The sequence below is a fragment of the Chrysemys picta genome, chromosome 2, assembly GCF_011386835.1.
Source record: "Chrysemys picta bellii isolate R12L10 chromosome 2, ASM1138683v2, whole genome shotgun sequence".
Classification (NCBI taxonomy): domain Eukaryota; kingdom Metazoa; phylum Chordata; order Testudines; family Emydidae; genus Chrysemys; species Chrysemys picta.
The window spans coordinates 77259846-77280099 of NC_088792.1; the positions used below are offsets into that span (position 1 = coordinate 77259846).

Genomic DNA, 20254 nt, shown 5'->3' on the forward strand with positions numbered 1-20254 from the left:
CATTTAACTATTATTGAATATTTATAATACAAATGACCTTAGAAACCATCTTTCTCATTTGTAGTCTTTATATTCAGTTTTCAGTCCACCGATTATCTGTAGGCAATATTTGGAGACAAATGTGGTCAGTAAACCTCTTTTGATTCTGAGCCTTCCTCTGGTGTTAATGTCAGCACCATCTTAGAAGTTCGGTATAGGAAAGAATTGAAAAGAAAAGCAGTTTTCACAAAAGAAAGGTGTATTCATTATATGTAAGGCTACGATTTTGTCATGGGATATTTTTAGTTAAAGTCACGGACAGGTCAGGGGCAGTAAGCAAAAATTCCCAGAAGCCATGCCTGTCTATGACTTTTGCCGCTGCAGCTCCATGGTTTCTCCTGCCACCGTGGTGGCTTGGAGCTGTGGGGTTCCCCCTCTGCCCATGGCAGCTGAAAGCTACAGGGTGAGCATATTTCCCAAATTGGAAATGGGATACCCCCAGCTGCTCGCCAGAGGCATCCCCCTGCTGTCGCTGGAACCCCGAGGAGGGTCCCCTCAGGAGTCTGGCACCTGTCGCTAGAACCTTGCAGGGGCCCCTGTTGCTGCTGTCACCTGTTGCTGGAACCCTGCCAGGGTCCCACTAGCTGCCAGCTTCAGAGTCCCACAGCTCCTGGGGCTGAGTCAGAGAATGTCATGGAGGCAGGCAACCTCAAAGAAGGGAGAGTTTTAGTGATTGGTTAACGACCATTGCCTTCACTTCTGCTTTCTCTGCCAACATGCCTTCCTTGTGTTCTTTAACAAACGTTACTGGCATATAGGATTACATAAAGAGGTTGGAAACAGATTGAGTTTGTTACTATTTGTATTCCAGTAGCTCTCACGGTGCACTAGGTGCTCCACAGACAGAAAAAGACAGTCCCTGACTCAAATTGCTTAGAACTGAAATTTAGACAAAGGACAGTAAACGGGGGTAAGGGAGTGGAGGATAAATGTTAAACAGTAAGGAAATGTGGTTAGTTTTATGTGAGTTAAGATTTTTTTATTTCATGTACATGTTAGGTGGTACAGTTAAGTTTATAGGGCCTGATTCTCCACTGCCATGCAACCTTGTGTAGTCATTTGCACCGGTGACAAGTGGGTGTGAAGTGCTGCCAGATCAGAATGGCTACACACATTGAAGGGCAACAGAGAATTAAGTCTGCAGTGTGTGGGGTAATGCCCTCCAATATTACAGTCACATGCTTTGTCCACTCTAGTTTTATATTAAATCAGTGTTTGAAATAATGGTGAGCAGCCCCACTTCACAGTTTTCGTGATTGGTTGTGTCATGTAAAACTGTCACCACATCTGAACTGTACAGTTATAGCTGTATGTCAGTCTGCAAATAGCTAATTTAGGTCCCAATCCTGCATACTTACCTCCATGCTTAAGCATGTGAGTAGTCCCACTGGAGATTGTCTTTACAAAATCAGGGTCTTACTGTGTTTGGGGCTTTTCAGGGTAGATTTTAGATACAGTATCTAGTCAACGGAGAATTTGTAGTTTGCAACTAACTCTTGAGATATCTAAGAATTACCTCAAAAGTCCTCCCCTCTGATAAAAGTTATAATCAATATTTTGCCATCTGCATACCATGGTCACAATCCAAGCTATACCAATGCTGAAGAAATCAGAAAATTGTTAGACACGTATAAACTTTGATACGGGGTTTTCAAACAAAGTCTCAGGTTCTGTTTTTGATTCACATACCTGATTCTACATTAAATATTTGCATATCTTTTACACTTTGCTTTTTAAACTGTGCCATCATCAGCAAAGGGAACAGCGAGCGTTATAACATCCAGTGAGAATGAACGTAATATATTTCATATTCATTTGAAACCCACAGAAAGGCACTGGATGTATGGAAAAAATTTTAACTCTTGAATAGTTGGGCTTACCTCTGTAAACATTCAAAGAGCAAAAAAGAAAAAAACATTGGTGAAATCCCACAATGAAAAGCCACTATGGGATTTTTTTTGAACCTTAGTTCACTCATTCCCAGGGATGCAAGAAGATTGGTGGTCTATATAGTGCCAAATTCTCTGAGCAACAAAGAACTTGGTCCATATTCCTTACTAAAAATCAAATAACGTAGCTGTGGTTGAAGCAAAACTACAATAGAATGGAAAACATGAACTACAATTTCCATGCTTGAGCTGTTCCTTTTATACCCGGCTACAGGTTGGCACAGCGAGATACATGGCCCCTGAAGTCCTGGAATCCAGGATGAATTTGGACAACATTGAATCCTTCAAGCAAACGGATGTGTATTCTATGGCTTTGGTCCTGTGGGAAATGACCTCTCGTTGTAATGGTGTTGGAGGTACGTGCGATGAGGTTTTATTATTAAAGGAATGTTTTGGCTCAATATGCTTGAATGACTGTTACAATTTTTATCTCTTTAATTGTTGTAGGAATTATCCAGCAGCCCCTGGGCATTGTATGCCTCTTTAATAGTTTTTTTTTCTGAGCTGATTCTATATACAATACAGTCTGAAGCAATAGGTCTGTAAACTTCCCCCTCTCCCCCCCCCCCGTTTACCTCCCTGGAGTGTTAACTCTGAAACCTAATGACCTATGACTGGTCATTTTAGCAGAAACATCCCGGGGTAAATCCCTAAGTCCCAATCTTTCTCCCATACCTTAGAGGGGGGCCAAAAACTCAACTGCACCCCTGACAACTTCTATAATCCAGTAACACATTGTAAGTATAACAAACATTGGGATATTGAAGATGTAGAGACAGAGTAAAATAAATTGAATGTAACATCAAAATAAATATCACAAGGAATACTGTTACTCATTTTCAGGTGTAGTTCATTAAAACTAAATCTCCATTTCTGAGATTATGCCTAAAGCTGCCCCAAAATCTCCAGTATGAAGCTATGTATGGTATAGAAACCAGGAGACTGGCCACAGAATTTATATGCAATGTGCTATGACGTACACAGGGCCTTGGCTTTGTCTCCCCTCTGAATTTAGCTCCTGGTCAAGGTACAAGTAAAATTTGCTGGTGTCGTCATAGGGCAGAGCATTATGGGACATTTGTGTCCATCCTAAAGCTACCGCCCCGTTTGGAACGTTGACACTTGCACAGCAGGACTGAGTAACGGAGGTGTTGCAGATAACTTTGACAGATATCATGGCAAATGTGCATTCGGAAGCAAATTTTGTCACTTCTTCCAAAACTATGGGGTCTCCTTGTCCAGCAGAACCAGAGCAGTAGTATTTCAAGGGGCTGCACAGAGAGGGAGCAACCTAGCAAGGTGCAGAGTTTCACAATGTGAGGATTCCTGCACAGCAATGCGCAGATGAATGAATGGGAGGGAGACATGATCAGGCTGCAGATCTGCTGCTTCATGGGGCCTCTTGTCCATGAAGACTTCTCTACTATTGAGCTGGAATGGTCTCTGCATGGTTGGAGGAGCATTCCTCCATTCTAGCCGGGCTCTGGGTAATGGATTCGCCCCTGAAACAAGTGTGTGAGGAAACCTGCAAAGCAAATATGCAATGGGTCTAGCTATTTACAAGCACTAAAAAAAAAAAAAATCCCAAAACTATTCAAATATTTCAAGGAAGTAGAGCTTGACAAACATTTTGTGGTTCCATAATTTAACCTCAAGCTTGCATCTTTAAAGACAAGCCCATCCTAGTTTAACTCGTATGGTGCTGTGCATTTATAAATACAGGCCACTTATTGATGCCACTTGCTCTTTTTAATTTGTGTTTAGTAAACAACGATGATGAAATTTAAAAGTGGAAATACAGGATCTTTGCTCTGTCTCTTGAACACCTTGTTTCTTGCATTTAGCATCTCACTGTTGTGTGTGTGTGTGTGTGTGTGTGTGTATGTATATATATATATATATATATATATATATATATATATATATATATATATATATATATATATATATAAAAATGTGTGTATGTGAGTTGTTTGTTCAGGAATCTTTCATCCTTTTGCTGATGCCTGAGGTCCTTTCCTGTTGATATTTGCTGAGTACAGTGGAATGGTGCTTGTGGTGAAAGCAAGCCTCATTGAAGCTCTGATCACAAGGCAGCTGCTTAAAAGAGGATATGAGTGTAGTTTCATAAGGAAGAAAAATCATCAGCTTGTCAGCTAGAAGAGAGTGACCCATTATAACCTTTAGACTAAGCACATAAGAAATGTTAGGAAAAGGAAAAGCTTATCTGGCCCAACATCCCTGCTCTTTCTTGATGGATCTTAACCCCACTTCCTGGTTTTCTTTTTTCATCCTACCCCTCAATCACTGCTTGTCTCCAAAAAAAAAAAAAAAAAAAAAAAAAAACTTCTTGAACTTCTTTATTTCCTGATTTCAGTTATTTTCCCAGGAAGTGTAATTCCACAACATGATGGCACGACATAAAGATTTTACTGTTCCCGATCTGGGGTGACCTTTTAGTCACAAGGGACAGAGCCAAGCCTTAAGCTTTTGTCCTAATAATTGAAATATAACTCCCAGAACTTGGGCCCAGAGCCACAAAGGGACTTATACATTGGGACACTGACTGTTGCAAGCCCTTTCAGGCAACTAGAAAACTGGCACCACTCTGAGATCCACAAAGCCTGAGTTAGGGACCTACGGTCCCCATCCAACACATGGGGGAGAGAGGTGCCTAAGAATGGGATCCACAACAACCAGTGCACGCTAGGTGGGGAGCCATCTAAGGTAGCCAATAGGAGATGCCGAAGAGACGGGGAATCCCTCTCTTGGAGTCAGATGGCTTAGGCACCTAAATTGTCTCCTGTGACAAGGAGTTAGGAGCCTGCCTCACTCCACACAAAATGCCAAAGGTGGCAGCAGCAGCTGCTGGTGGTGCCAACCTTATTAATTCTAGTAAATGGACAGAGTATTTGCCTAGGATGTGGGAGACCCAGGTTCAATTTCCTGCTCTGCCTAAAGAGGAGAAAGCATTGGAACAGGGCAGGGTCTCCTGCCTCTCAGGAGAATGCTCTAACCACTAGGCTATGGCATAGCCTGCAGAGGACCCCCTCAGTCTCTCCTATTGAGGCTGTTCCACTGTGGATAAATAATGAAAGACTCATTGGAGCAGGGGGCCTGGACCCAGGATCTCCCACCTCCCAGGCACAGGCCCTAACCACTGAACTGTGGAGTCATTCTTGCTTTTCCTCTCTGGCCCAATGACACTAATGACCAGCCACCATGGGTCCCAGCAAAGACATCTGGTCCCAGGGAGGGGCAGAAACACATATGCCAGCCGCTGAGATAAAGTGAGGGGGACTGGACAGGTCACCTGCAGCTGGGCCAGGGGGTTGTCAGCACACACTGCACCAGCTGCCAAGGGGACTGGAACATGGGGCACTGGACACCAGCCACTGAGGAACTGCCCTAAGACTGGCAGTAGGACCTAGGTGGATACCCCTTCCCAGCCTGGAGCTGGCTTCCCCCACACTCGCTGAGTTGCAGTAGCTCCCCTTGCTCCCCCTCCTATCCCACTGCCCTCCCTGGCCCCCCTTCACAGAGAGCAGTAGCATAGTGACTGGGTTTTCTCATGTGTCTCTAAAAGATCATCTCTTGCCTCATGCGATCTGACACCTTGGCACCTGACTGGCAGATTACCTGACAGCATTCATGATTATCATCCCCCCATCTCTCTCGCTGATACCTTCTGCCACCATCACAACTAGTTCCTTTCCTACCAGTGTGACTTCTCTGGTGCATGAGGAATACACGCTTTCTCATATATGGGATATACAATCCAACAAGAGAGGAAGTACCCCTCATTTGGACCTTGGGAGGTTGATGTGACTGATGAATATAGTTGGGATGTCCAGGGGAGCCTGTGGAATTTAGAGATCCAAAATAGTTCTTTCTCTCCAGCAAAGACATGATTACAATGTCAGTAATCCCATCCCTATGGAAAGTGTGGGAGTTTCAAAAGTAGGAGGAATCAGCATTACTGTTGGGACCTTACACTAACGACTTGCAGGGGAAGCAGGTGGGCCTAATAGGTATTGTACCTTGACACAGTTGAATGGCAGTTTCTTTATTCTCTGGAGAATGTGTTTGTGGGTGTGAAGGATTGTGTAGTGTGGGAGGTGCTGTATGGCAGGGCCTTTTGCTGCAGAAGTTTTGTCAAACACAGACTCTGCAGTATGTGAATCGTTTCTAGGCAGCCTCTGTTTGTTTGTTTGTTTTTGTTTTTTTTAAAAACCCAGCAGTTTCGTCTGTACTGGGAAGCTGCAGCAGCATCTCACTGTAAAGAGTGGTGCAGGTGGGTCTCAGCTTTATGCAAAGGCCATGCTATTCAGTGTTGTTGTTGTTTTTGTTGTGCTAAATATGGAAAAGCACAAGAGGGAGAGGGGGAAGGCAGAGACGCAGATAAAGTTTGTCTGATTTTTTCACTGACGTATAACTTCGAGGGCATATTTAGAAACGCAGCAACACTGCTTTTGGAAGAACCAAGTACCCCACTCCACCGTTAACTTGGTATTTCAATCAGCACAACAGCTGGGCACCAGATGCTGCATGTTGCAAAAAATATAATTTTCCTCCCAAAGACTTGCCTTTGGCGCGAGAACGGCAAGTGCAGTTTCTCTGCCAGCCTTCTAGAAAGAAATTGAAAGCATCTGTGTTTAGGAATGGAGCTGCCATCGGTCGGGGGGGGAGGGCGGGGGGCGCGCTCAGGTGCAACTCTTCTCAAATATAATATGGGGAAGTGGGGAGGAGAGAGACCCCAGCGCATGGCTGACAATGCTTGGGGTACTCAAGAAATATTGCATTGCCTGGGGAGGAGGTTGGCTATGGAGCAGCATCACAACTTCGGTTGAAACAGAGGCCTGGTTTTAATATAACTATGTGTGATGAGTGTACGTTACGTGAACAAGGGCACTGATTTACCCTATGCTGCTTTTGGAAAGAGTCAAACCACCATAGATTTTGGTTACTAATACTAATGTGTCCTTTAACACAATGAAATGCAGCCTCCATTGTATCGAATCTGCCTGGCCCAACATCCCTGCTCTTTCTTGATGGCTCCTAACCCCACTTCCTGGGCTTCGGAAGGGGGCCCACAAGTCTAACATGCACTTTGGGGCTAACCCGACCCCCTGGGCTCTAAGGTGTCGAGCCAAGTAGGCCTCTGTTGCTCATGGCTCAGCAGCTAGTGCTCAGTAAGATTTCTCTTCCTTCCCTCCCCACCTCAGGAGCTGCAGCTTAGGTGACTTAGGTGCCTGAAATACCCAGTTTTGAACATTTGTACTCTTTCAGTTTACACATCAATGTTTGTAAAGTGTCTTGAGAGCCTCTGATGAGCTGTGCTATCAAAGAGATTATATTTTAGTACGCTGGATGATCATCACAGATGTGTGCAAACATTATTTTGATTAATCTGAAAATTCATCACCCTCCAGTTTTTTGCCTGTCATCTTCAGGCAAGCTGGACACTTTTTTTTCACATATCTATGCGATACAATAGGCAATGTTCCAGTAAAGGGACTGGCCTTCCACACAAGACAAAACTATGTCCCGCAGAATGATGAGGTGAAAATGGAGCAATGGAAATGCTCAGTTAATATTAATTATCCTTATTATTTGTATTACAGTAACCACACTATTTAACATTTTTATTAATGACCTGGAACAAAATATAAAATCATCACTGATAAAGATTGCAGATGATGCAAAAATTGGAGGGGAGGGGGTAAATAATGAGGAGGACAGGTCACCTGTGTTCCCTCTAATTTTTCCCACCCATATAGAATGAATTTTATTATGTGCACCAATCTGACCAGATTGGTGCACATAACAAAATTCATGTGGTGCAGGAGGGGGCTCCAGGCCACGGGGTGGGACCGAGGGATTTGGAATGTGGGAAAGGGCTGTGGGTTGGGGTGTAGAAGGGGGTGCGGGATCTGGGCAGGGGCCAGGGATGATGGGTTTGGGGTGCAGGAGGTGGGTCCTGGCTGGGAGGATTGGGCTGAGGGATTTGGCATGCAGGAGGGGGCTGTGGGTTGAGGCAGGGGGTTGGGATGCAGGAGGGGGCTGTGGGTTGAGGCAGGGGGTTGGGATGCAGGAGGGGGTGAGGGCTCTGGGGTGAGGCTGGCGATGAGGGGTTTGGAGTGCAGGAGAGGGCTCTGGGTTTGCGGTGTGGATCAGGACTGGGGTAGGGGGTTGGGGTGTGGGCTTACCTTGAGTGGCTCTTGGTCATCAATGCAGCAGGGCTAAGGCAGGTTCCCTCCCTGCCTGGCACCGCGCTGCACCCCAGAAGCAGCCAGCAGGTTCGGGTCCTAGGTGGGGGGGGGGGCCCAGGAGGCTCAGCGTGTTGCTCTCGCCCGCAGCTCCCATTGGCCGGCTGCACCGGCCGCGACAGGTTGGGGGTCGGGCTAGGTTGGGGCTGGGGGAAGGGCATCCCTCCCCTGGCCACAGCAGGTCCCCGGGCGGGTTACCTGAGCACCCACATGGCGCTAAGAAAGCTGGGCACAAGCAAACAACGTGTGTAGTAGTATGGCTAAATATCAGTGTATACATCTGGGAACAAAGCATGCAGGCCATGCTTACAGGACGGGGGACTCTATTCTGAGAAGCAGTGATTCTGGAAAAGATTTGCAGGTCGGGGTAGATTATCATGAGCTCCCAGTGTGATGCTGTGGCCAAAAGTGCTAATGCAATCCTCTGTTTGGCACTGGTGTGATCACTGCTGGAATACTGTGTCCAGTTCTGGTGTCTACAATTCAAGATGGGTGTTGATAAATTGGAGAGGGCTCAGAGAAGAGTCATAAGAATTTTAGAAAACTTGCCTTATAGGGATAGACTCAAGGAGCTCAAGCTGTTTAGCTTAACAAAGAGACGTGTGTTCTTATAAAGTTGGTTATGAGAATCTCCATCTCTGGAGATATTTAAGAGTAGGTTAGATAAATGTCTATCAGGAATGGTCTAGACAGTATTTGGTCCTGCCATGCGGGCAGGGGACTGGACTCGATGACCTCTCGAGGTCCCTTCCAGTCCTAGAATCTATGAATCTATGAAACAGGCATCTTACCTAAATTTCCCACCTTTTAAAAAAAAAGTCTATTCAACCTTTTGATTTGGGTATACTAGAGAAGTAATTTCAGTCAGGGGAAATATTAGAAGAATGTAGATCAGCTTTTTCCCTCACCAGCCTAGCCAGGCTCTGTGAGAAGGCAGTGTTGTCTAGTGGATAGAGCACTGATATTGGACTCAGAAGATCTGGGTTCTATTCCCAGCTCTACCTGTGCCTCGGTTTCTACAGCTGGAAAATGGGGGTAATGATGCTGACCTCCTTTCTAAAGTGCTTTGAGATCTACTGATGAAGAGTGTTTTGTAAGAGCTGCGCTTTATTTATTTAAGTGTTAAAGAAAAACTGCAGTGATTAATAACAGAACACTGGAATGACAGTTAAACAAACAGGGCCCATTTATCCCACTTGTGCAGCAGGGAGGTTCCCCACATCCAATCTCACCCTGTACTCCCAGTCGGCCTCATCCCAAACCCATTGAGACCATTGTTCATTAACTCCAATGGACTTTTTGATCAGGCTAAGTGGGAGGGAATCAACCACCTCCACTGCATCATCTTCCCTGCCCCAGACTCCTCTGAGATCTGCACAGACAATGAGCAGGGTGATGGCCACATACATAGTCAAACAAGCTTTTAGGAATACCTGACACTGTTTCACTATTGGTGAGACAAGGTGGGTGAGGCAGTATCTTTTATTGGACCAACTTCTGTTGGTGGAAGGGACAAGCTTTTACAGATTCACAGCGTGGAAGGCCAGAAGGGAGCATTGTGATCATTTAGTCTGACGATCTGTATAACACAGGCCATAGAACTTCCCCAAAATAATGATCTTTTAGAAAAACATCCAGTCTTGATTTAAACATGGAGAATCCACCACGACCACTGGTAAATTGTTCCAATGGTTCATTACTCTATTATAGATTTACATCTTATTTACAATCTGAATTTGTCTAGCTTCAACTTCCAGCCATTCAATTGCATTATATCTTTCTCTCCTAGATTGAAGCACCCATTATTAAATTTTTGTACCCCCATGTCGGTACTTATAGACTGAAATCAAGTCACCCCTTAACCTCTTGTTAAGCTCAATAGATAGGACTCTGTCACTAGAAGGCAGGTTTTCTAATTCCTTAATCATTCTCGTGGCTCTCTCTGAACTTTCTCCAATTTATCAACATCCTTCTAGAATTGTGGGCACCAGAGACTGACACAGTATTGCAGCAACTGTCACACCAGTGCCAAACATATAAGTAAAATAACCTCTCTGCTCCTACTTGAGATTCTCCTGTTTATGCATCCTAAGATCATATTAGTTCTTTTGATCACAGACTTACATGGGGAGCTCATGGTCAGCTGATGATCCACCATGCCCTCCAAATCTTTTTAAGACTCACTGTTTTCCAGGATAGAGTCCCCCATTCTGTACGTATGGCCTACATTCTTTGTGACCTGTCCCCTTCATTGTTTACCACTCCCCCAATTTGTGTCACCAGCAAACTTTATCAGACACAATATTATGTTTTCTTCCAAATCACTGATAAAAATGTAAAATAGCATAGGGCCAAGAACCAATCCCTGCAGGACCCCACTGGAACACACCCACTTGATGACAATTCCCCATTTTGAGACCTATCAGTTGGACATTTTGTAATCCATTTAATGTCTGCCATGTTAATTTTATATTGCTCTAGTTTTTAATCAAAATGTCATGCGGAAATAAATCAAACACTTTACAGAAGTCTAGGTATATTACATTAACCAAACTTGTAATATCATCAAAAAGGATATCAAGTTAGTTTGACAGTATGTATTTTCCATAAACCCAGGTTGATTTGCATTACTCTCCTTTAATTCTTTATTATAGTTCCTTTGCTTAATAAATAAGTTAGTTTTAAATGCAAAACATGTTTTAGTCTGTGAGAAACTTTTTTCTTGTGTATCCAGCACATTTAATGGAGTTTTATTTTAACAAAGTTAAAATGTTTTTGTATATTTAATTGAATTCGAATTTCCATTCACATAGAGCTTGACTTGAATCATAAGTAAAAAATTCTTGATCACCTGCTGAGAAATGCATCATTTGCCATTTTCTAACATAATAAAAATTAAGAGTATCCAGCATTGAACCATGAGCATCCACATCCGTGTAGCTCAAAAGCTTGTCCCTTCCGCCAACAGAAGTTGGTCCAATAAAAGAGATTACCTCACCCACCTTGTTTCTCTCCTATCTTGGGACCAACATGACTACAGCAACACTGCAAACAACTGTGTCACTATATCCCCCATAACAGTGGATGGTACTGGTGTCTCTTAATGTGGCTGCCTTTTTATTGATACTTTCCAGCAGGAAATGGTTTCATCCTCCTACTCTTCCTTCCCTCCCTCCCTCCGGCCTTTGTCTGTTCTATCCTCCTATCATGTCCTGACTGACTAGAACTGTAAGCTCCTTGGGAAAGGGACTGTTTTCTCTGTTGTTTGTATATATTGCAATAGGGCCGTGATCCTTTGACCAGGGTGCATAGGCACTGCCATTGTCAAATGATAAATAGTAGTAACAAATAGCTCAGGAGTCAGGGAACGCCAATCCCGTTAGAATTCATGACAAAACAGAACACTTTCCAAGGTATTGCATGGTTCTGATATTGATTTTAATTAGATTTGCTTATTAATGGTTAAAGCTTGCAACAACTTTGAAACTGGATGTATCTGCTTTTTCATTGTGCAGGCATTGCATTGTACTCATGGCATCAGACTGTCAAGACGGCAGTTTCCATTTGGTTTTAAGGGCTAGATTCTGCTAGCCATACTCCCGTTGAGCAGTCTTACTCTGCTGGTGGAACTATCTGTGGATCAAGGTACTAATCAGCAGGAGCAAGACTGGAAGACTCTGGCCCTTAATTGAATGCTTGTTTAATTATATTCAAGACTTAAAGACAGTGACGTAGTCCTAAGAATTTAGGGACTGCTATACTGGATCAGACTTATGGTCCAGTTGATCTAGTATTCAGACAATGGACAGTACCAGACGCTTCAGAGGAAGGTGTAAGAACCCCACTCCACCATAAGCATATGTGGGATAACCTGCCCCCACGTTCAATCTCATCTTGATCTCCAGTATTTAGAGATTGGCTTAAGCTCAGAAGCATGAGCTTTAATATTCCTTTCATAACTTGTCATGATCAGTAAGTGTTGTAACTCTGGAGATTTTTGGTATCCATATAAAGTGGATTCCAAATTCCTCTTTGAATCTTGCTTAATTCCTGGTCTCAGCAACAGCCTGTGACAATGAGTTCCACAGACTAATTATGCATTGTATAAAAAAGTATTTCCTTTATCCTGTGAATTTGCCACCCTTCAGTTTCATTGAATGTCTCCTATTCTTCTGTTCTCCCTGTCTCATAACACAAGTTCCTGTTCTACCTTCTCTATTGTACCATTCATTATACGAAGCACTTTTTATCGTGTCCCCTCTTATTCGTCTCCTTTCTAAAGTAAACATCCCCAATGTGTTCAATCTCTCTTCATACAAGAATTTCCCCAGGCCCTGGATCATTCTTGTCACCTTTCTCTGAATAATTTTTAATTATGAAATAGCCTGCAAGATGTGCTGCATGGTATTCCAGCTGAGGCTGTACCATTGATTTCTCCTATAGCATTATAATATTGCCCTTCATCCCATTCCTCCTTGTGCATCTTCTAGGTATGTAAATGCAATCACTAGAATATCTTGTCAATTACATTTCAGTTTTTCTTATATATGTCACATTTTCAAAGGGCCCTCAATTAATTCCTGGAATGAAACAATAGGCAGTAGAACAGGCCAACCTCATAAATCTTTATCCAGTACCAGTAAGTCATTAGGCCTTTCCCTGGGAGTAACTTCTCCATCTGTTTCCAAAGAAACCACAGCATTTTCTACATTGTGTCAGCATTTACTGTAATATTGCCGCTCCCAGAGATTTCTTGAGTTTTCTCCAAAGGTCCCATATGGCTTAGTCTTTCTCTCACACACACTCATGTGCACCCATACAAAAATATGGAGAACACAAACAAAAATTAGAGTGGAAGGACTCCTGTCTTGAATCCAGGCCCACTACATAGTGCCAATAGGTCAGAATCTATCTTCCCCCTCTTCCCCCCGTCCCTTTTCAAATTAATATTTGCCGGGGGGGAGTACACGCTTGTCTCCAGTGATCATTTCTCTGTAGTGACCTGGGAGGCCTATACACCAGCTTTTAGCACTGCTTCTTGCCTTAATAAGCTGCACCTTTGAATTTCTCAAGCAACTGTTCTCCTTTAAAAAACAAAGAGGGTCCTGTTGCTTTTGACAGATTCAGACTAACACAGCTACCCCTCTGATACTGTTCTCCTTTAGAGACCAGCCACATACATATGTAAACCCTGAACAGATTTCAGTTGGATGTCCACCCTCAAAGTATTTTCCCTGGATTTGCAAACTAGGTCAGCCCAAAGGGGCCAGTCCTGCAGTTTCTGCTCAGGCAAAGCTCTTGCCTGAATGAGGGCTCCTGGATCAGACTCCCAAATTGTTGAGAGTCACTATGATGCGGTGATTGCTGTTAATGTGAGTAAGTATTGGGGCATAATGCAAATGAGGATAGAATGAGCCCACCAGGAAAAAGGAAAAAAAAATACTTACATTTTAGAAAAAGCCACAGGCGTGGCTTTATTTGAAGCTGGTCAGCTGGTACACCATGGGCTGTGGCAGTTAAGCAGCTGAGCCTACTTCTGTAAAGGGCTCTTGGCACCACTATAACAGGCAAACCCATCTGAGTCTCTGTGTTTACTTATTCCCTTGGCAGAAGTGAAAGACTACGAGCCCCCATTTGGTTCTAAAGTACGAGAGCACCCTTGTGTTGAAAGCATGAAGGACAATGTCTTGCGAGATAGAGGGCGTCCAGAGATCCCTAGCTCCTGGCTCAACCATCAGGTAAGAACATGCCGTGCAAGAGACTGTAGCATTCAGCCACTGCCCTGAGTAGGGGTGATACAGTCCAGACACAGTCCCTCATCCAGTGCCCTGGGGTGCAGAGGGCTGAACAGACTGCACCATCTGTTAAGAAAAGGGCTAGAGTTTCTTAATTGGCTTGCGGTGCTGGTGCTCCTGCCCATTCACATCGTTAGGAAATCACACACCTCCTCATTCTGCACTGGGTTTCCTCTTCCAACCCCACCCCATTAGTGCAGGGCAGTGAAGTTCTACTGCACCCGTGGTCTCAGAAGACACAATCTCTACCCTAAATGATCCACATTAACTAGAAACCAAACCCAAATCAATCAGCCAAATCTCAGTGAAATATATTGCCCCCTAAAGCACTCCCAGTTCAGGCTCTGAAGAGTCAAAGGGGAGAAAATTCCATATGAGGCTCCCTTCTGCTGAGAAATAACTGCTGTCAGACTCAGAATTTTTCCCTAGGGACCATCAGCAAGAACATGCCAGCTGATCTGATGGGTTAAGGCAACAGAGGAGGGGCAGTTTCAGCTTGTTAAGGGCTTTGCAAGGGAAGCATTAACAATGCTCTTCAGTTGTGGGCTCTGAACCTCTCTATTGACCTTAACCGATCTTGAAGAACATGGGTTCATCTCACATGTGGTTAGTCACAGCCCTCTAATCTCAGTCAAAACCTCACTAGGGGCTTGTCACAGTCTGAACTACAGGGGTGTGAATTGTGGAGCGCTCCAACCGCCTTGTATAGACCCTGCTGGCTCAGGCTCAGACTCAGAGGTGCCTAGCGTGTGTTAACGTGGTCCCGTTTGAAACTGGACTATGTCCATGCAAACTAGGTACCTTGTCGTTTAAGCCAGTGGAATCTACACAGTGCAGTGAGAGTGCAACGCATTAGAGCGCTGTACAGTTCATCCCACCTCCCCCCCGGAGACGGGACTGTGGCACTGTGCAGACAAGTCCTGAGTGAAACTGTCTGAAAACCAGGCAAGGCTGTGTATTTCTCAATGCCTGCGCTGGCTGGTACCACAAAAGCAGACAACCCAGTCCGGAGCCTGTCGATCACATCAGTGAAATAAATTGACAGCTGCTCACAGAAGAACACACTTGCCAGTCACTACTGAAGTAGGGCCAAATAAATGAGGGCAGGAACCAGCCTGATTGTCTCAGAGAAACAGGAGCAGGGAAACACTCCAGTTCTGCTGCCAGCACTACTAGAGGAGGTACAGATGCCCTGTAAACCTTAGAGCAATTGCTAGAGAACCCTAGGACACTTTGCCCCTTGTCTGGCAACAGGTGAGTGCTTCTCACTAGCTTCTGCCCTGTGGAATCAGGTGGCAGGATAGTTGCTGCTCCCTAACTACACCATTATGGAGAGATTATGGTGCTTACCCAACAGGCCCCCTAGAATGGCAAACTGGGAAGAGCACAGTCTCTGTACTTCCAGGGGCTGTGCACAATCTGGCCATAAGTGAGGTTTAATCAAAAGGATCATTTAGGGAAATTGACAGTACTGGATTTGATCTCACTGATAAGGAGCTTTAATAAAAGGAGACTTGGTTCCCGCCATATAAATCCTCAACTTTCCATGCAGCGCCACCTAAAATTCAACAGGGCATTGACTTCAATGGAGCTATCACAGTTTATCCCAGGTGGGGAATCTACCCCAGAATTCGTTCTACTGATTTCAAAATTAGTACTAAGTTTCTCTTACTGTAATGGCTCCTCCATATTCATTTTCTTCCTCTGCAGTTGTGTTTTGGTAATGAACCCATTATTCATAGTGATAACATTCTGGAATAGATTTACATATTGCAATGTTTTCCCCCTTAATGAGACTTGTTGCACTATTGATTCCAAGTTAATGTTTAATATTTAATTTAATTTACTGCTTGTAATTTCAATGCAAGCAGAAAATGAATGTTATTTGTATATAGACAGTAACGTTCTGCTATTAACATTGACATCAGTCAACATCACCAATTAGGGAAATTATATAATTAATGTGGTATTGTGAAGTGTTATTTTTTCAATAAAAAGTTTAATATAAATCCTGCTTAATGGCCTTTAGTGTCAGAAAGCAAAACACACAATTTCCTGGCAAATATCTCTTGTTTATAAAGATATTGCTAAGACACAGGTGTTTTTATTTCCAATTAACATGTACAGCAGCATTGCAATTACAGCCAAATACCTGTGAGTAATGTGTGTCTGCAAGATCAGGGCTAATGTTTCTACGTAGATCCAAGAAACTACAAGGACCTGAACTGAGGCCTGATACTTTAGTTTTTCTCCAGATTTCACTTGGATTTCCCACTACCCTCTTCATGATCAGCTGACCAGTAATAGTGAGGGTATCATGTACCATATCACACTTCTAAAACACACTGCTGGATTCTGCAGTAATGGTCCACTGTATTTTATACTATAGTACTCTACAGTAATGGTCCAAAACCTGTAGTAACTCTGCTGTGATCTACTGTAAATAGTGCAGTATTTTTATATAGAGTTCTCACTACACTTCACATCAGATGATTGAGACCAATTCTGTAAACACTTACGTCCGCCAGTAACTTTGCTCACCCAAGAAGTCGCACAAAGTTACTCACACACAAGTGTTTGCATTGCCCGAGACCTAACTATCCTGTAGAGGAATTCATTGCTGTGTTTCTGTGCCCATTGCAGGGTATCCAGATGGTGTGTGAGACTCTTATTGAGTGTTGGGATCACGACCCCGAAGCCCGGCTCACTGCGCAGTGCGTGGCTGAGCGTTTCAATGAGCTTGAGCACCAGGACAGACTCTCAGGAAGAAGTTGTTCAGAGGAGAAAATCCCAGAAGACTGCTCTGTGACCACCACCAAGTAGCAACCAGCTTAGGCTTGCGTAAAGGAGGGAGGTTGCTCCTGAACTCATGCAGCTTGGAAAAAGAAGAGGTCCTGATCAATGCCTGGACTTGCTTCCTGAAGTACTGAGGATCTTGCCACTCCTTTTAAGTGGTGTCTCCACAGAGGGACAAGAATTTGTGTGAACCAAAAATAGGGAGTTGGTGTCATACCGTGGCTGCCTTAGATCTTGTCATGGCTAAGCTGTGTTAGCACTTCCTCAGGAAACAAGATTTGACAATAGCCAATAATATTTGCACTTTATTAATGCCTGTATATAACTACAGAATAGCTATTCTTATATATACAGCCATACTCTGGAAAGAGTAAAATGTGCTTCCAGGAAACTTCCAGTACCTAAATGGGCAGGGTTCTCCTTAGGAAACAAAGGGAGAGGTCTCTCATGATACCAGCAACAACATGCTAGGCACCTCACCAAATGCATAGGAACAATAGGCACTAGAAAGGTGGCTTTCAAATCATATATCTGTACATATCCTGCTGTTGCCTTGCTGCTCTGTATTTTAGAGAGCTTATTCACAGCAGATAGACAGATTTGGCCTCAGAGTCTGTTTCAGTTCTGCAGTAACTATGCAATCATTTCTGCAGCTGGTTTCAAAAGGTTTAGTATGTATTGTTCAGTGGGTCACCAATGCGCTCAGAGGCTCAACTATGTTCCTCAAAATATTCCAAAAAAGAGGGGTTGTGTTTTTAACTCTTAACGTGTCTCCATACAAAGTCATTCTCCCTTATATGTTTATTGCTTTGAATTTACACTTCATGCTAGCAGGCTGCAAAATATCAGAGGAACACGTTTCCTTCCCCCCATCCTAGGAAATCAGGCAAGACCGATGCTAATCCAGATGTTTTGCATTTGCTGTACATTCTGATGAAAGGCAGTACTTTTTTTTTTTACTCTTCATGTATTGATCTAAAAACACTCTTTTTATACATAGCATGTCTAATTTCTTGACACACAAGAAAAGCTAGAGGGAGGTCAGACCAAAGGTCCATCTAGTCCAGTATCCTGTCTTCCAGCAGGGGCCAATGCCAGGTGTCCCAGAGGGAACGAACAGAACAGGTAATCATCAAGTGATCCATCCCCTCTTGCCCATTCCCTGCTTCTGGCAAACAGAGGCTAGAGACACCATCCCTGCCCATCCTGGCTAATAGCCATTGATGGACCTATCCTCCATGAACTTATCCAGTTCTTTTTTCAGTTTTTCTTAGTTCAGACTCTTTCATGCCTTATTTGCAAAAGCTAGGAAAGAACGTTAGTGTCCTCCATTTCTGAATTCCTATGCAGATCTGGGTGCAGTGGGAACACTTTAACATAAGATTGTCACGTACTGCACATACACAGTAGTTAGAGCTGCTCCCAGCTATTCAGTATAACTAGCAAAAAATGTACATTCCAAAATTCACCCATCAGACATTGCTTACATTCTTTTAGCCCTCCAAGAGGTTGAGATTTGAAGTTGGCCTCATATTGGACTTTAAAGTAAAGCTATCAGCAGTCAGTATTTCCTACCAGTTTTGTCTTCAGGTGTCTTCTGTGATCTTCTCACAGAGGAGTAAAATGTACCATTGAAATTAACAAAACAATTCTCCATTAATAAACAGAGAGAGAGAAGTGTGTCCAGTGCAATTATAAAAGCCTTTGTCCGACAGACATTGATATTTTTCTAGGAGACTGCTTTATAAATCAATAGGAAACATGTTTATTCACATAGAAGTTAAGATTTATGGTGAAAATATTTTATTTAAAATGTTTTTGTATCTGCTTTTATAATAAACTACATAGAGATATTTAAAGAGTGGTGCAGAAAGTCAACAACTAAAACTGGATTCAGAAAATACTATGCTGGATTTTATAGGGGGACTATTTTAGCTTGAATGGTGGCGCTATGGGAAAAAGGAATACCGCTTAGCTACTTTGTGCTGCAAACATCAATAACATTATGTTACTATAAATGCCGTTTGGTGTGTTGATGTATCATCTATGCAGAGCTATGGCCCATTGACCTCTAGTGGTGAGTTTAGAGAATGCATTCCAGTAACTGCCTGGAGAGGAAACCCAAGCCATTTTCACAAACTGGATAGTAGCATAAGATTGTATCATGGCCTGTTTTTCCTCACTCCAGGGTAGAGGCCAAGGAATAACATCCAGTAGTCCCTGACACTACTGACATTTTTACTACTACATGTAAAGGGAATTTTTTATTCTTCTAAGGAGTATTTCACCTGTCCATCATGTATGAAATAGGAATGTGGATATATACTCTTCTTTATCAAATGTTTCATGCACTTATTTTCATTTTAAACAGTGTTTGTTTTGTATAAATCAAATGTTTATTAGAGCAAATAAAACTACTAGAGACTTTTTTTCATTGGGATCTTCTTATCTGGACAAATTTTCCAGAATGAGTAAGTGACCTTGCTGGGGAAAGGTGTTTCCTCAGAGAAAGCTATCCTACAAACTCTGCTGCTATCATTCCTAGTCAGCCCTTCTCTCCAGGTGCCTGAGAGTGAAGCTTAGAGCACAGCTGCTTTGCAGGCCTCGTGGCTACTCCCAACAAATCCAGGCTACAGTCATGGCCTCTTGTGGGGGTGGGGGGGAGCTCTGAGATGTCAGCAGACATATATTGTTAGTTGAGTGCCACGTATTCGGTCAAATTCATCCCTGCTAGATCACCCCTGAAGTCAATGGGGTTAAAGCCGGTATGAATTCAGCCTTTTGTTATCTAGAGCTTTTCCTGATGAGACGTGCCACCCGTATTCATTTTGATGTATCTGTTTGTCACTGGCAGACGCTGATATTTAATGGTGTAGTGGATAATACCCCCAGAACTGGTAATTAATATAGGTTAGGATAGTTCACTATATAGCTGAATACAAAAAGTTAAACAAGCAAACAAAATCCCCCAAAATTGCCAGCTCGATCACCGCACTGCACGCAACCCCCAAGCGATGTGATTGCCACCAGCTGATAATTCACTCAGTTATTTAACAATACAATTCATACTATAAAGTATATACAAACAGAATCCCAAATGTTTGCAGGTTGTTCACCAAAGTTTGTGGCTCCATCAGGAAAGGTAATTAGGATTGCTAGAGGAGTCATTCCCATTCTAAAATTAATCCATTCCAATTATGAATGTGATAAGCCACTATTAGGGAGGACATAAAGGAAAGGAAACAAAGATGGGCGCAGGCACCTGACCCACTCTCAAGCATTCAGCTGTAAAATTAATTGCCCACTTTTCCTGCAGCCAATATGATTAATTTCTCTCATAAGAACAATAATATAAAATAATACAGAAGTGCAGATTAGCACAGCTCTTATATCCATCAGGAACTAG

The 20254-nt window shown here is 43.2% G+C and overlaps 1 protein-coding gene across 15 annotated transcripts in view; it reads left to right on the forward strand.

Annotated features, from left to right (window-relative positions):
* TGFBR2 (transforming growth factor beta receptor 2) overlaps window positions 1-19277 on the forward strand; it is a 78186-nt gene extending 58909 nt beyond the window's left edge. For all 15 annotated transcript variants that reach the window (XM_008170844.4, XM_024107453.3, XM_005309820.5 and 12 more), the window contains 3 exons: window positions 2203-2344; window positions 13868-13995; window positions 16696-19277. In XM_008170844.4, the coding sequence (XP_008169066.1) occupies window positions 2203-2344; window positions 13868-13995; window positions 16696-16875 (450 nt within the window). In that variant the 3' untranslated portion in view covers window positions 16876-19277. The remainder of the gene's footprint in view (window positions 1-2202; window positions 2345-13867; window positions 13996-16695) is intronic.
* Window positions 19278-20254: the final 977 nt, after the last annotated feature.